The sequence below is a fragment of the Corella eumyota genome, chromosome 2 (genome assembly GCF_963082875.1).
Source record: "Corella eumyota chromosome 2, kaCorEumy4.1, whole genome shotgun sequence".
NCBI classification, from domain to species: domain Eukaryota; kingdom Metazoa; phylum Chordata; class Ascidiacea; order Phlebobranchia; family Corellidae; genus Corella; species Corella eumyota.
Window position 1 is genome coordinate 12,073,374 of NC_137491.1, and position 14,149 is coordinate 12,087,522.

Below are 14,149 nucleotides of genomic sequence, written 5' to 3' on the forward strand. Positions count from 1 at the left end.
AACTAATCATGTTGGCTAGGTTGTGCAAAGCAGGTATTTGAATGTAGAACTAGTATATGTATATTAATTTAATTTTTATTTTGACGTGGGTATATAAGTAAAATATTAAACCTATTTTACAATTTAAAACTTTTTTTTGAAAACTTTTATTTGAAACTAACTTTTGTTCTACTAAATATTTTCGCAAATTTCTTTATCCAGTGTGTTAATTAGGTTAATGCAAATTAAATAAAACGCTATATTTTGATTTGGAAATTTTTCAATAATTCAGTAAATATGTCATAACTTTATTAAATATTAATATTTTTTAATAGTTTTTTTATCTTTTAATAATTTTTTTTTTAATTTTTTAAAAAATGATTAAAATATATTAAAATCTAGCAAAGTTATAAAAAATTTATTAAAATTTCTCAATTTTTTAAAACTTAAAATTTAATGTTTAATATGGTGCGTCTTGGTCTAACTAACATCCAAGACAAAACATTTGATCAAAATATCCAGTAGAACAAAAGTAAGTGTTGAAATGTATATTGCATATTATAACCTTATATTGACACCCAAAAATATCAGACAAAAATCGCAAAAATTGAAAATTTTGAATCAAATTTTAAGAGTACTTATAAAACCGCTGTAGTTTATTTAAGGTATTTTTAAAAAAATTATTGAAAAATATCAATATCTAGGAAAGTTATGACAAATTTATTAATATTTCTTAATTTTTTAAAACTTAATATTAAATGTTTGATATCGTGCGCCTTGGTCTAACTAACATTCAAGATAAAACATTTATTCAAAATATCCAGTAGAACAAAAGTTAGATGTACTATATATCGCGTATTATGACTCTATTGACCTTATATTGAGAACCCGAAATATCGGCCAAAAAATCGCAAAAAAAATTAAAATTTTAAAATCAAATTTTAATTGTCATTACAGAACCGCAGAAGTTTAAAAAGTTTTTTATCTTTTAAATATTATTAAAATATATTAATAACTAGGAAAGTTATGAAAAATTTAATAAAATTTCTTAATTTTTTAAACCTTAAAATTTAATGTTTAATATTTGGTCTAACTAACATCCAAGACGCGATACGCGATATATAGTACATCTCTAACTTTTGTTCTACTAGATATTTTGAATAAATGTTTTATCTTGAATGTTAGTTAGACCAAGACGCACCATATCAAACATTTAATTTTAATGTTTAAAAAATCTTTGTTTTGTGTGGGAGCATAATAGTTGCCAAAAATAAATAAAATACCGATGAAAATATAAGAACTTCTGTGTCCAGTAAAAAATGAGTAATCGTTAAAATTAATTTACTTAAAAAAATTGAGTTAGTTTGTATGTAAATCTCATTAGGTTAAAAACTTCCCTAATTAAGATAAAACCTTATTAGTTAAACAATAACATAAAATTTAGTTTCATTGTAATGTAACAAATCCGCCATTCGTTTATTTTAAAAGTTGTTATCTACTTTTAGTCACGTGCTTACACCTTAGGTCACGTGTTAACACCTTAGATCACCTGTTTACACCTTAAGTCACGTGTTTACACCTTAGGTCACGTGTTTACACCTTAGACCATCTATTTACACTTTAAGTCACGTGTTAACACCTTATCTTTATCACGTGACTTGTTGGTTTCAATGTGTTAAAATATATTATAGTATTCATGATGCAAGTTTGTTAACAATTACGTGACTCTGCCGCAATATTAAACTATAAATACGGCTTATTATAAAAAGACAACAAACAAATCGTTACAGATATATATATGTTACGTAATTGGGTACCTATATATGCAAATTATTTTCTTGTTATTAAAATATATTTAAAATACCCCTTATATTCGTACAACACATAGTTTTGTTAACATTTATCATATTTATTTTGATCTAGCAACAACAATATTTTCAACATACATAACAATTTAATTTATCTAGATAATTAACAAACAAAAAAAAAACAAGAATTTTGAAATGGACAATAATTTGAAAATAAAATTGCACTACAACCGATAAATTTCAGTGTTAATTTGTTGTTTTAAAACCCCAGTAAGAATAATTTCGGAATTATGAACAGAGAGTCCTTCCTTTTTATAGGAATTGTAAATGGTATCATCTTCGGGGCAGGATATAATAAGAATTCGATTTTCCTAAATAAAAATTAAAATAAAAGTGTTTCCAAAAAGTTTATTTCTAACCATATTTTTAAACATATACTATTTAATTCCATGTTATGTTAAGCAAATGTATTTTATCATACACATATTAAAATGTACCTATAACAATTTATTAAATGTTCACATTGATAGCACATGTCTTAAAATCTAGTAGGATAGGCCTACCAACTTTAAATATTTTTATCCTTCAAAATATACAGTTTTTATATAAATTCTCCATTAGATTTTTATAGTTATTTTTTTTAAATTATTACAAAATAATAGAGACTTACATTTCTTGTTTCGATGTGTTTCAAAACTTGAACAGCTGGAATTTTGCTGAGTAATCGACCTCCAGCACATTCTAATATTTGTTTTAAGGTTCCACGATCTGGTACAACACTGGGTGTTATCGCAAACAAGCAATCCTAGAGAAAAAAGACTTACTACCAAAACAACATGTTTGAAAAATAAAAATTGTCTGAAACCAAATTTTTTTAATCAAAGTTGCAACAAATAAACTTGCGAGCTAAATTAAAAAAAGGTTTGTTTTGGAATTAAATACACAGTTTTACCCACATCTTACATCTATTATTTTATAAAAGTAATATTTTTTATGTTAGGCAAATAAATATTAAACAGAATAACACACCTTGAATAGTTGTTTCTTTCTTGCGCGCTTAACACTTTCCTTTAAAGAAAAGTCGAATTTTTCTTCTGCTTCTTTGTCCAACAATAAAAACCTACTTTCATCTTAAATCCAAATTAATTAAATTAAATTTTTGAAAAAATCAACAATAAAAAATGTATCGTAATCAACTTATAGGTTATATGTATGTATGTATAATTTATTAACTGTATATGTGATAAACAATATTCAAAGATATCTATTTTAAATTCTTTTTAAAATTTGAAAGCAGTCTTTAAAATAATTAGTTTTAAGCAATGAATAAAAAAGATTGTCAACACAAATAAAAAAATAAAAACTTCTTTCTTACCTAGCCAAGTTTTGTTTCTTTCACTTTCATCAATCCAATCAGGAGTAACCACGTGAGAACAAGATGAAATACAAGAAAGAAACTTGATTGTTCGCGAAACTTTCTGAGCTACCAAGTGGGTACACAACGTTAAAGTTTCTTCGACTTGACTGTTAAGAGATGCCACTTTCTAAAAAATATAACAAATTCAATAAACATTGTAGCTTAATAGTTGGTCCAACTTAACATGCCTTACAAATAACAAAAACTGCCTATTATGGGTTAATTATTAAAGACATATTGATTGCAAGTTGTATATTACTAAAATTACAACACAGTGCCTGCACTTTATTAGTATTTTTAATGTAACAACTTGAACAGTATTAACAAACACTATACAATAAACTTTCTAAAAAAAAAAATTTAAAGCCTATGTCAAACAAAGGTCATAAATCTTTTTTTCCATAACAAGCATAAAATTTAAATTTAACTTATTAATCACATTTTTAAATAAAAAGTATTTACATTTTAAAATCTACCCTACAATTTAAAAAAGAACGAATTTATTATACATGATGGAAATAATATATTTCTTACAAATGACCCTAAAACTTTACCAATAAACAATGACACCCTACATAACTAAATACGCTCGAATTAAATTACAAAAACATTTAAAACAAATTACAAAAGAAAATGTTTGAAATACAACAGCATGCATATGCAATAAACAGGCAAATATTTTATAAAACTTAAAATCTTTAACCACCTTTGTTAAGCCCAATACTGCAGCAGGATGTAATCCAGTAAAACAAATTCTAGGAGAAGGTTGATATTTTGGTCTTTTCGCACTTGAGGTTGTTGAGTGTAGAGCATTATCCTCATATTTTCTTTTTATCTTGGATTTTAAAAGACTTTCTGCAGTCACTGTTATTGGAATTTTCCATGGCTCTAAAAGTATTAATTAAAACGTTTACTAAATAATATTTTTAGCGCATAATAATTTTTTATTACATAATATCAATGCCAAAAATGTTAAAGGGTTTATTAAAACTTTTCTTCAATATTTTAAAACATGTTTTCAGACTTTTTTGACAATAAACAGCAACTTGAAATGTGCTAAAAGCTAACAAAGCAAAATAAGTTTTAACTTGAAATTTTAAAGCTTTTGTTTAAACATAACATACCTAAAACATCTTTGGACTTCTGAATATCCAACAAAAATCCATCCATTAAATTAGTTCCAAGATTTTTGTATTTTTCAGAGGTCACTTCTGGCAAATTATTAGAATCACTTTGCATGATGTCACGCAACCAGTTGATTGTAACACAAGGTATAACCCATTCTTGTGCTTTCATATATTTAGTGCTGGACACGCTAAAGATAATATTAAAAAATGTAATTATTTAAACAAGCTAACATATTAGTTTTTGTCCTTTAGTTTAAGTTACTAGTCAAAAACCTGCTCTGTGGTAGATATTTTATTTGTTGTACTCTGATTGCAACTTTCATCTAATAAATGCTTGCAATAATTTACCCGCACACCAAGAATATATAGTTTTATATATAGGGCACACTAAGCTTTATTATATTTCGACTTTAAAAAAATAAACTGTTGTTAGGTTTGATTAATTTTTTACACTTACTCTTTAAAAAGTAAAGCATCATTGTTTCTGCCAAAAAATGAAGTAATTTTGGCCCCACACATAAACGCCATCATTTTAACTCTTTCACGTTCCTTGTGATGAAATCCTGTGTAACTAAAAACCTAAACAAAAAAAAATTATTAATTAAAAGCTTTTTTTTATCTTTACATGAATATGTTTATTTTACATGATAACTACAGCAACACAAACTAATGACAATTTTTTTTTTAATGTAATTTTTTTTACTTGATTTTTTAATGGCTTGTTTAAATGTGAAAACCAAGTTGGTAAATGAATTGCTAGCCATGGTGGTCTTAGCTTTCTAAGTTGGAGGACATCATTCAACCAATACACAGTCACACACCTTTTTCTGTTTACTATAGCTTGTCTAATTGTTAAAAAATAGTTTATATTTATTAATTTTACATTAAAATTATTATTTTATTTAAAAAGTTTATTAAAAATTTTATTTGTTTTTGCAAAACTTCCATGATTCACATTAGTAGATAACATATTAGGAATAAAAAAGAATATAAAAGCAAAAAAGAGTAAACTTACTTTACTAGTGGAGTATTGCGAGATATACAAATAACGTGAGTGCATAAACTAGTGCATGTATTTTCAACCACCCCTCCAAACTTTTGAATCATCTAAAATAATAAATTTACAAACATTTAGTAAAAAACGTTGTAATTTAAAAATCTTTTGTAATTTAAAAAGTTGTAATTTAAAAATCTTAAGTAATTTAATTTATCTAATGTACCTTTTTCCATAAATCCATCACCGATATATCTTGTAATACCTCGTCATATTGAAATATACAAAACACACAACCCAATAAAAATAAATCAGTAGAAACTAAACAAAAATTTTATTTAATTGTGTGAGTGCTGGTATTTAATTTAAAAAAAAAAAACAGTTTTTTATTTTCATAAAATTAATATTTTTTTATTTTTTCAAATACCTTTCTCAGATGGGTTGCGACCAAAATATTGCTCATTGGTTGTAGGAAAACTTAAATAAAGAGGATCACACGATCGATTTATACGACCAGGAGACTCTTGTTTGCTTTCATCTGAAGTCTTTTTTATCAGATCATTACTAGCAACAGTTGTAGGTGGTTGTTGTATGTATTCCGATATGCTGGGTTGAAAATTAGAAACTATCTTCGACTGTTGTTGTGGTTGTTGTTGTTGTTGGGCTTGTGCCATCATGGCCATCGGTGTGTTAGGCATCATATTTTGCAGCATAATTTGTTGTTGTTGTTGAAGTTGATCATTTGGCATTTGCCCTCCAATTATCATTCCACCTAAAAAATAAAACATTTTTTTTCGTAGACTATTTTATATTTATTTTACTAGCTTATTAATATAAAATTGGTAGTGTATTTAAATATGTTATGGAAAAGTAGTTTTACTTTAAAATAATATTAAAATACACAAATTTAAATTAAAAAAAAAACCTACTACCTTGAATTTGAAATTGACCTTGAGCCATATTAGCATGATTAATTTGTGCTTGTAGCATTTGGTTTGGAATTGGGGTGACCAACTGATCCTGTGGTTTCTAAAACATAAAAATATTTAGAAAATTAAATTAGCAAACAATATCACCAATTTAGTAGTTCAGATTTAAAAAAAATTTAAGCTAAAACAAATTATTATATTAAAAAGATTTACTATATCACCGGAAAATGCATTAAAATAAATATGAAAATTTGTTAATATGCAGTAGTGTGATTCAAAATTCAAAAAAAATTGTGTTGTAAAAATAGTTGTAATGTTTTTTCCTATTTTAAATTTACTTTGTTTTTAGCTCTTGGTTTTCCTTTGGGTTTTTGATCTTCATCAAGATTTTCATTTTTCTTCCTCGATTTGGTTCTCTTCTTTTGAGGATTTCCGCCACCTCCTTGCGCAGAGAGTGGAACTAATAAAATGTTTAAGTAAAAAAAAAAATTTTTTTTAATAGAAAAAAAAAAAATCGAAATATTAAACTTTACAGCAAATTAGTGTGAATAAATACATTTATCAAAAATAACTAAAAAAATTTTATGCTTTTAAAAATAAAAAGTTTAAACCTTTCGGAAACAAAGTTCCTTGTAGACTTGGGTGAATTAGAGCAGGTTGATCAGCTTGCATCTGCGCAGCCTTTATTAATCCTTGCTGTAACGCAACAGGGGAAATCCCCTCCATACCTGCTGCTGCAAGGGATGTTGAGGTCGGGAAACGACCTTTTTGTGTCATCATAATCTATTTAAAATTTTTTATCAATTTTCAAAGATTTTGTGTTTCAGTTGGATTTTAAATTACTTAACACAAAAAGTATTAATAATTGAATTCATTTTTTTTTATCAAAATCATTTTCTACCTCAAAAAATAAAAAAATTTTCAAGTTAAACCTGTTGTTGTTGTTGGGGTGAATTTCCACGAGGCTGGGTCATTTGCGGTTGATTTATCTGCATTGGAAACCGATTCAACATCATATGGGGGTTAAAAGGTGGGTGACCACGAACCTGCCCCATTCCTGGCTGTCTTATCATGTGACCTTGCCCCATGTTTGCTTGTTGGGGGTGGAACATGGGTTGATTTTCAAACCCAGGTGCTTTTTGCCATTTCTGATCCATACCCACTGGTTGTGGACCCCTGGGTGAAGTTTGTATCATCCCACCACCCATATGTTGCCCCATTATTTGTTGCTGGAAGTTTTCAGCCGGTTTTGGAAACCTACCTGGGGTCCTGGGACCAGTTTTACTATCAGGGTTAAGTTGCATACGGGGTTGGGATGAATCAATGGGTAATCTTTGTCTTAACATCATTTGTTGTTGAAACATGGCTGGATGATTAGGGGGGTAAGTATGGCTAACTTGAGGTGTACGGTTTGATTGACTGTTTTTCCTCTTCTTTCCAGGAGTCTACAAATATTACATTACAATAACAGAAATATATTCTTAAACACATCTTGTTTATTTCTTACAAAACTACAAAAAATCTATCAAAAACTTATATATATAATAAATAGTTAAGTAAATGAAAAATTTTCAAACCTGACTTCCACTATTTCTCCTTGGACTTGCAGAAGTTGCTCGTGGAGGTGGTGACATCATCATCATTTGTTGGTGACCTGATGACATCATCGCAAATTGTTGGTTGCCTGGTGACATCATATGTGTGGTTGATGTCATTGGTTGACGTAGCGGCTGGTTGGCCAATGAAAATCTGAGAAACAAAAGGTTTCGAAAAAAATTCAAAAACAATAACTCATATAAAAATTAATTAAAAAACAAACACTAAAACTATTATATTTGTAAATAAGGTAAACACTAAATAAATAGGATGTTTTAGTGAAGTTAGTGTTGGTAAAATACCTAGTCGTTTGTAATTGTTGTTGTTCCATAGAATAAGAAACCTGCATTGGCAAAGAGTATTTTGAAGTCTAAAAATTAAAAAAAATAAATAGCAATAAAAAAGAATGAAACAACTTAAGTATTTTACTTTTCTATATTAAATAAATCCAATATTTACTTGTGCTTGTTGTTGTATTTGGTTGTTAAATGCAGTTTGTCCATTAGCAGTTAGATTTATATTAGTTTGAGTTTGTGGGGTGTCCTTTTTTATTATTAATAAAAAAAAAAAAATAAAAACAATTAAAAAATTCAAATAGACTTCAAAAAATTTTTAGAAAGTTAGTCAAAAAAATTTAAATAAACCATTTGGTAAAATTTTAAATGGTAAAAACTATCGAAAATTAAATAAACAAACAATACATCTTAAATTTCAAAAAACTGTTACTTCTATATATTAAAATACTAAAAATAATTATAATTACCATTAAATTAGCCGCTGGTTGGACTGGTATGTTTGTTGTGATAACATCACTTTTAACCCTAAAAAAGGAAAAAATTAACTTCAATACCATAAGGTAAATTTAATTTTTAACTAATTGTTTAATTTTATAAATAAATTTACAATGTTGTGGTTGATTGAGTTTGAGATGCGGGTAAAGTAAGGGGCAAATTCTAAAAATAAAAATATTAAATTTTTTAATTTAATAATGCTTTTAAAAAAAAAGTTGCTAAACAAGATTTAATGGTAGACAAACAAATTTTAATGCTTAAAAACATTTTTAAAAATATCGAAATTATAACAAATGACATAAATTGAAATTATATTACTACTTGGGAAGTCTCCAAAGTTACAGATATATTGTTTTGAATCTCATTTTCTGCCAATTTGATCTTTTCATCTTCACTAATTTCTATAATAAAAACATAATCTTGTTACTTCAGAAATTCTACAGGCCCACAAAAAAGGGTAAAATAAACTTGTTTTCTTCCTATAAAATATTTCGATTGATGATAGGCTATAATACACTATAGATATTTAACAATAAAATTTATATAATTTTTCTGCTAAATACGGAATAAAACCAAAATGAAATAAACATAAGTTCATAATTTTTTTTATAAAATAATTACCAGACCTTTTTTAACATTTAAGTTAGGATGATATTTGACAGGGTCTTGTAATTTTTTTAGTTTTACGCTGTCCAATATCCAATCTGGAGCAACTATTTTAACTTCACTGTGCTTTATTGCTTCATTAAACTTTGTCTAAAAAATAAAAAAATATTAGTTTTAATGTTTATCATAGGTAGAAATAAAAGTATCTCTTAGAAAAAAACTTAGTTATGAGAATAGCTATCTGTAGATATAACTCACTCCTTTATCCTCTAGTGTAACTAAGTGTGTGACATATTTGTTAAGTTTTGACTGGCACTTTCCACCATAAAAGTTCACCAAAGCCCACAACACTTGTTTGTCTTGTTTAGAGATTTGTGTGAAGCAAACAACAATGTTTGATAATAGCTGAGTTGTTAAAGCTGAAAAACCTTCAACACTGTTAGCATTTAAATTTCAAAGTTAAAGAATAAAATTTTTTAAAGTTAAAATTATTTTATATAAAAGGGATAAAACATTGTACAGCAGATTAAAGTTGTACATGTCATACTGTTGGTATCTAACATTAGGTTTTAACATGTATTATCATAAAGTTTTTTAAAGCATAGAAGGCTAAGGTAAAATAACTACACTTTAGTGGTAAAGTAATGTAAATATGCCACAGAACAAATTTACTTTTTTAATAATTCACTACACTTATAATATATATATCATAAATCTATAAACAAAATTGATAAAATATTATTTTAGAAAAGGATACGGCAAACATATTTTGCACTTGTGACTCCATTCCACCCAATTTGGCTAAAAATTGAAACAAATATTTCAAATAAATATCTAGGTATTTTTTACTAAAACTTGTTGTTAGACTAGGATGCTTAAATGTATATATATAATATAATAGCTTTGCAAAGTTGATAAAACCAATGTATATACACCAAATAACATAAAATGCATAATGACTCTAGGACTTGTTTGTTTTGCTATTTATTTTGAAAGATTTAATTAAAAATGGTATAAAAAGGTTAAGTTAAAAGAATTTTATGTTCAATCATGATTGTTAAATTGGCATTAATTATTAAAGAAATTAATTCCATAAAATACATGTTACAACCAATCAAGGTTTTTGCCAGTTAGTAATGTAATTTAAGTTTATTATCAATTTAAATATTTATCACAAATGTAAAACTTTTTAAAAATGATTACCGAGATAGTAGGCAGTTGCCAAACTTCGCGAGCTGATTCCGCTTCATAATGATTTGAATTAAAAACAATCGCATGAGTGGCTAGTGCTGATAAATAAGATTCCGGTTTAGCTTTGCCAGCCAGCAACTTTTCTTTTATCTTAGTATAAAAAAAAACTTTATTGTTTGTGTATATACATTTATTTAGTTTACGCCAATTGCAACATTTTGATATGACGTCAGACAATTATGTTAGTCCTGTAGTGACATGCCATTAAAAATACAAAAATCCATAATTTATATATATCAGACAGTCAGATATATAAAACTAATCTAACAATTTTTTTTAATAAAACGAATAAATTAACGAAAAATATACCGTTTCAGTAATGTTTCCAACGGCATAGTAACGAATATCCTTAAATATTTTATCCATAGTTTTTTCCTCTTCCATCTTGTAATATTTTTTGTTTTTTCTTTGATCCTAAAATATTTTGGTTTTCTTGTCGAAAATCAATCACGCGTGAATTATTATATTCGCGCGAAAATTAAAATAAAAATATGTCCACCATTTTGTAAAGATTACATTTTTATTTTTATGGGTTTGCATTTAATAGTTAGTTTGATAAAAAATAAAATTTAGATTTACAATTAAATTTTTTATTATTTAGGACAAATTCAGATAAATTGGAAAAGAAATTTTCAGTTTAGTCGATATTGTCTGTTAATTACACAACGTGGATAATAATATCTCCAAAACAACCACGTCAAGTGTTTTACCCTCAGATTTGTTTATTTTTTGTTCTCAAAAATACAGTAAGCAATAATACTTGATAAACAAGTCACTATCATATAGTACTTGATAAACAAGTCACTATCAATATTTTGTTTGGTCCATATGCTCATCACAGATCATTGAACATTAAAACTAATTCTGTTTGCTAAACGCATCTTATAATTATACGGCGCGGAAATTAAATTACAAATTTTGACTTAGATATTTTTTTAGCTCGAGAAAAGACAAATGTACATTTACCGTACAGAAGGTTATTTATGGGGCAGTAGGGAATGTAAGCCTACTTGGCTAACTAGTTAGCCATTTAACAGACCAAACACAAAGTTTTTTACCTTAGTTATTTAAATTAAGAAGTTTTAAAATAAAAAAATTGTTATATCTATTATTAGTTATTATATAAACTCAATTTAACAGTAAAAACAATGAACACAAAATAAAAATGGGATATATTTTAAATTGGAACAGTTCCATTTGGTTTAAATCTTAAAAACGCCCAATCATGGTTAAAAAAACATAAAACACAAAATAATAAACTCAAAAAAATAGTTTGCGACAAGGTGGCGCCTGACAGAGCTTTCTTGATTTATTTGCGAATACTCGCGATTTAAAAATCACTGCGAAGAACAGATGGCTAGCGACAGAATAGGCGTCAGATGTCAATTAAAGCCTACGCTAAGGCGTTACGCTGATGCTATGTTGTTTCAAATCAACACTATCTACTGATAAGAGCAAAATTTTCTTGAAATCCCTTCTTGTTTTCGGCTTTAAGCCCAAGAAATTGTGTTTTAAATAAAGCTTATTTGATAATTAAACAGCGTATGTAATAGCATCAATAATTAGCTTTGTAAAATGTAGCTTTTGATTAATTTTGAGTTGTTAAGGCTATTTTAGTTAATTAACATTTGCCTAATAACAAATTAATAAATTATGTATTGATGAATGTATATTGCTTTTTGTGTTCGGTGCGGTAAATAATATTTTAATTTTCAAAATGACAGGGACGATAATTGACTTTATGACCGTATCAGACGCAGAATTCAATTTAATCAGAAACCTCTTTTTTCTACGCTTACTATAAAAGCAGTTCAAGATGAAATAAGAAAAAGCAATTCATGTTATTAACCCAAAGTCACATGAAACGAGCATTTAAGATAAGTCTTCAAAGTCGTTAGATATATCTTTAAATCACAAGAAGAAAGCAATACAAAAAGAATCATAAGTTCTATTCTGAATTTACATTCACTACTACAGAATACCTGATGTCGTACTATTCTGAACCCCACGGCAAAGCAGATAAGTTGGCTGGTAAAACTACAAAAAAGTACCGTTCCTTACGAAGACAGAAAAGTAGTGAAGACGACACCTCTCCAGTTTTAGGTATTTGGTTGGTTAAAATTTTTTTATTTTTACCTTAAATCTTTTTATAATAAATTGCGAACAGTTTGGTTAAATGTTGCACAACGTAAATTACGGTTTATTTTTTAAAATTATTTTGATATATTGCATCCCATTGTAAAAACTGGATTGTTTTGTAACTTAATGCTAATAAAATCTTATGTTTTTTATTGTTACAGGGATAAAGATTTTGCCCGTATCAAACAAATTAAGCCCGACGCAAAAACATAACGATGTCCCTAATTATGAAACAGGTATGCTTAAATTTGTTGTATTGACTACTCCAGAAAATTTACAATTTAGAGATATAGTTACATATAGTTTTAATATATAAAGCTGTTTTTTTATAGCGTCGGTTGGTGAATTTGTATGTTGTTTATGTAATAAACATTATACCAATGCCATGTCGTTGGCTGAACATAAATGCAATCGTATTGTTAACCTTAAATATGAATGTACTGTGTGCAACAAATCGTTCAGCTGTCCGGCCAACCTTGCTTCGCATAAAAGATGGCATAAGCCAAAAGGTCAGTGTTTTGAGATTAATTCCTAAAATTCAACAAAAATGGTTGAAATTTTTAAATTTACCAAAAAAGGTTAAAAGTAATACGAATATAATGTAAAAGTATATTTTGCTATTAAATTAGTTATTTGATTTGAATAACAAAGCGTTTTTTATTTTAAGGCCATAAAGTCAAGGAGCAAAGCTCAGACAAAACTAACTCATCTAGTCAGAAAAAAACCATTGGCTCTATATTAACAGGTCCGGATAAAAATTTAAAAAATGTTAACACTGAATCAATTTATAAGTGTAGTGTATGCGGTCGTTTATTTAGGCGTGATTTAAACCGTAAAAAACATGAACTAATTAAACATAAAAATGTCAACCAAAAAACAACATTAAAAAGTTCAAACGCTGTAAAAAAATACTCCGACAAAAAATCTGAATTTTCTAGGCCCACCTTACGTAATAATAAAATTTGTTCAAACAAAACATACGAAAGCAAGCTAGCTGAATATCCCGATACCAACTTAGGTATCAAAGATTGCAAACCTATGGACTTTAGTCGCACCTCTAATTATGATCATAATAAAATAGCCCGAGTAACTACTTACCAAATTCCTATTACAAACATATATAACAAAGCTACTGATTTTCCATACAAGTTAGGTAAAGATACTGTTCCTGATTATATGGCACATTTATTATTCAATCAATATGTCAACCAATACATTGAATGGAGGCACAGTGCATATCCTTCTCTTAAGTACTTTTCACCGAACGTTATTTATCCTAAACCGTTTCTTCAATATAACTAAAAATTCTTTCGGTTTTACTTTTTTTACATGATTTTTGTTGCTATTACATGTAATTGCTTTATGCTTTTTAGTGTTAGCGTTTTATATATTTTAAATAAACTGTAAAAAATGTATTTGATTGTTAGACATGGCGTCAATTTAATGCATTAAAAATTGTTTAAAGCTAACATAGAAAAACAAACTTTAAACTTAAAGCAATTTAATTATTCG

General features: G+C 27.2%; 2 protein-coding genes across 4 annotated transcripts; one reads left to right on the forward strand and one right to left on the reverse strand.

Annotated features, from left to right (window-relative positions):
- Window positions 1-1,994: 1,994 nt before the first annotated feature.
- Window positions 1,995-10,937, reverse strand: LOC145742004 (PAX-interacting protein 1-like). 3 transcript variants are annotated; one of them, XM_082559732.1, is made up of 26 exons: window positions 10,808-10,937; window positions 10,451-10,588; window positions 10,005-10,048; window positions 9,506-9,683; window positions 9,268-9,397; window positions 8,963-9,042; window positions 8,754-8,803; window positions 8,614-8,671; window positions 8,310-8,393; window positions 8,153-8,220; window positions 7,832-8,003; window positions 7,187-7,699; window positions 6,866-7,037; window positions 6,593-6,714; window positions 6,258-6,354; window positions 5,753-6,097; window positions 5,552-5,646; window positions 5,347-5,438; window positions 5,035-5,176; window positions 4,789-4,910; window positions 4,329-4,519; window positions 3,911-4,092; window positions 3,163-3,331; window positions 2,817-2,917; window positions 2,458-2,592; window positions 1,995-2,158 (listed from the first exon to the last, which is right to left on the reverse strand). In XM_082559732.1, the coding sequence occupies exons 1-26, from the start codon at window positions 10,880-10,882 to the stop codon at window positions 2,012-2,014; spliced, it is 3,702 nt and encodes a 1,233-aa protein (XP_082415858.1). In that variant the 5' UTR covers window positions 10,883-10,937; the 3' UTR covers window positions 1,995-2,011. The 3 variants fall into 3 exon arrangements, with proteins under 3 accessions (XP_082415858.1, XP_082415859.1, XP_082415857.1); XM_082559733.1 differs by having other exon boundaries at window positions 8,153-8,193; window positions 8,960-9,042; XM_082559731.1 differs by having other exon boundaries at window positions 8,960-9,042.
- A 1,184-nt stretch (window positions 10,938-12,121) lies between these two features.
- On the forward strand, window positions 12,122-14,065 carry LOC145743401 (insulinoma-associated protein 1a-like). Its single transcript, XM_082561350.1, has 4 exons — window positions 12,122-12,601; window positions 12,799-12,873; window positions 12,970-13,146; window positions 13,305-14,065. Exons 1-4 carry the CDS (start codon window positions 12,484-12,486, stop codon window positions 13,937-13,939), a joined length of 1,005 nt encoding a protein of 334 aa, XP_082417476.1. The 5' UTR covers window positions 12,122-12,483; the 3' UTR covers window positions 13,940-14,065.
- Window positions 14,066-14,149: the final 84 nt, after the last annotated feature.

What these genes read in the sequence shown, in the direction of transcription:
- LOC145743401 (XM_082561350.1), top strand. Translation starts at nt 12,484, where the DNA reads ATGTCGTACTATTCTGAACCCCACGGCAAAGCAGATAAGTTGGCTGGT. An exon ending in CGACACCTCTCCAGTTTTAG is followed by an intron (nt 12,602 to 12,798) that starts GTATTTGGTTGG and finishes TTATTGTTACAG; the next exon opens with GGATAAAGATTTTGCCCGTA. An exon ending in TGTCCCTAATTATGAAACAG is followed by an intron (nt 12,874 to 12,969) that starts GTATGCTTAAAT and finishes GTTTTTTTATAG; the next exon opens with CGTCGGTTGGTGAATTTGTA.
- LOC145742004 (XM_082559731.1), bottom strand. Translation starts at nt 10,882, where the DNA reads ATGGAAGAGGAAAAAACTATGGATAAAATATTTAAGGATATTCGTTAC. An exon ending in AGGAACTTTGTTTCCGAAAG is followed by an intron (nt 6,715 to 6,865) that starts GTTTAAACTTTT and finishes ACATTTTATTAG; the next exon opens with TTCCACTCTCTGCGCAAGGA. An exon ending in GAAAGAAACAACTATTCAAG is followed by an intron (nt 2,593 to 2,816) that starts GTGTGTTATTCT and finishes TTTTTTCTCTAG; the next exon opens with GATTGCTTGTTTGCGATAAC.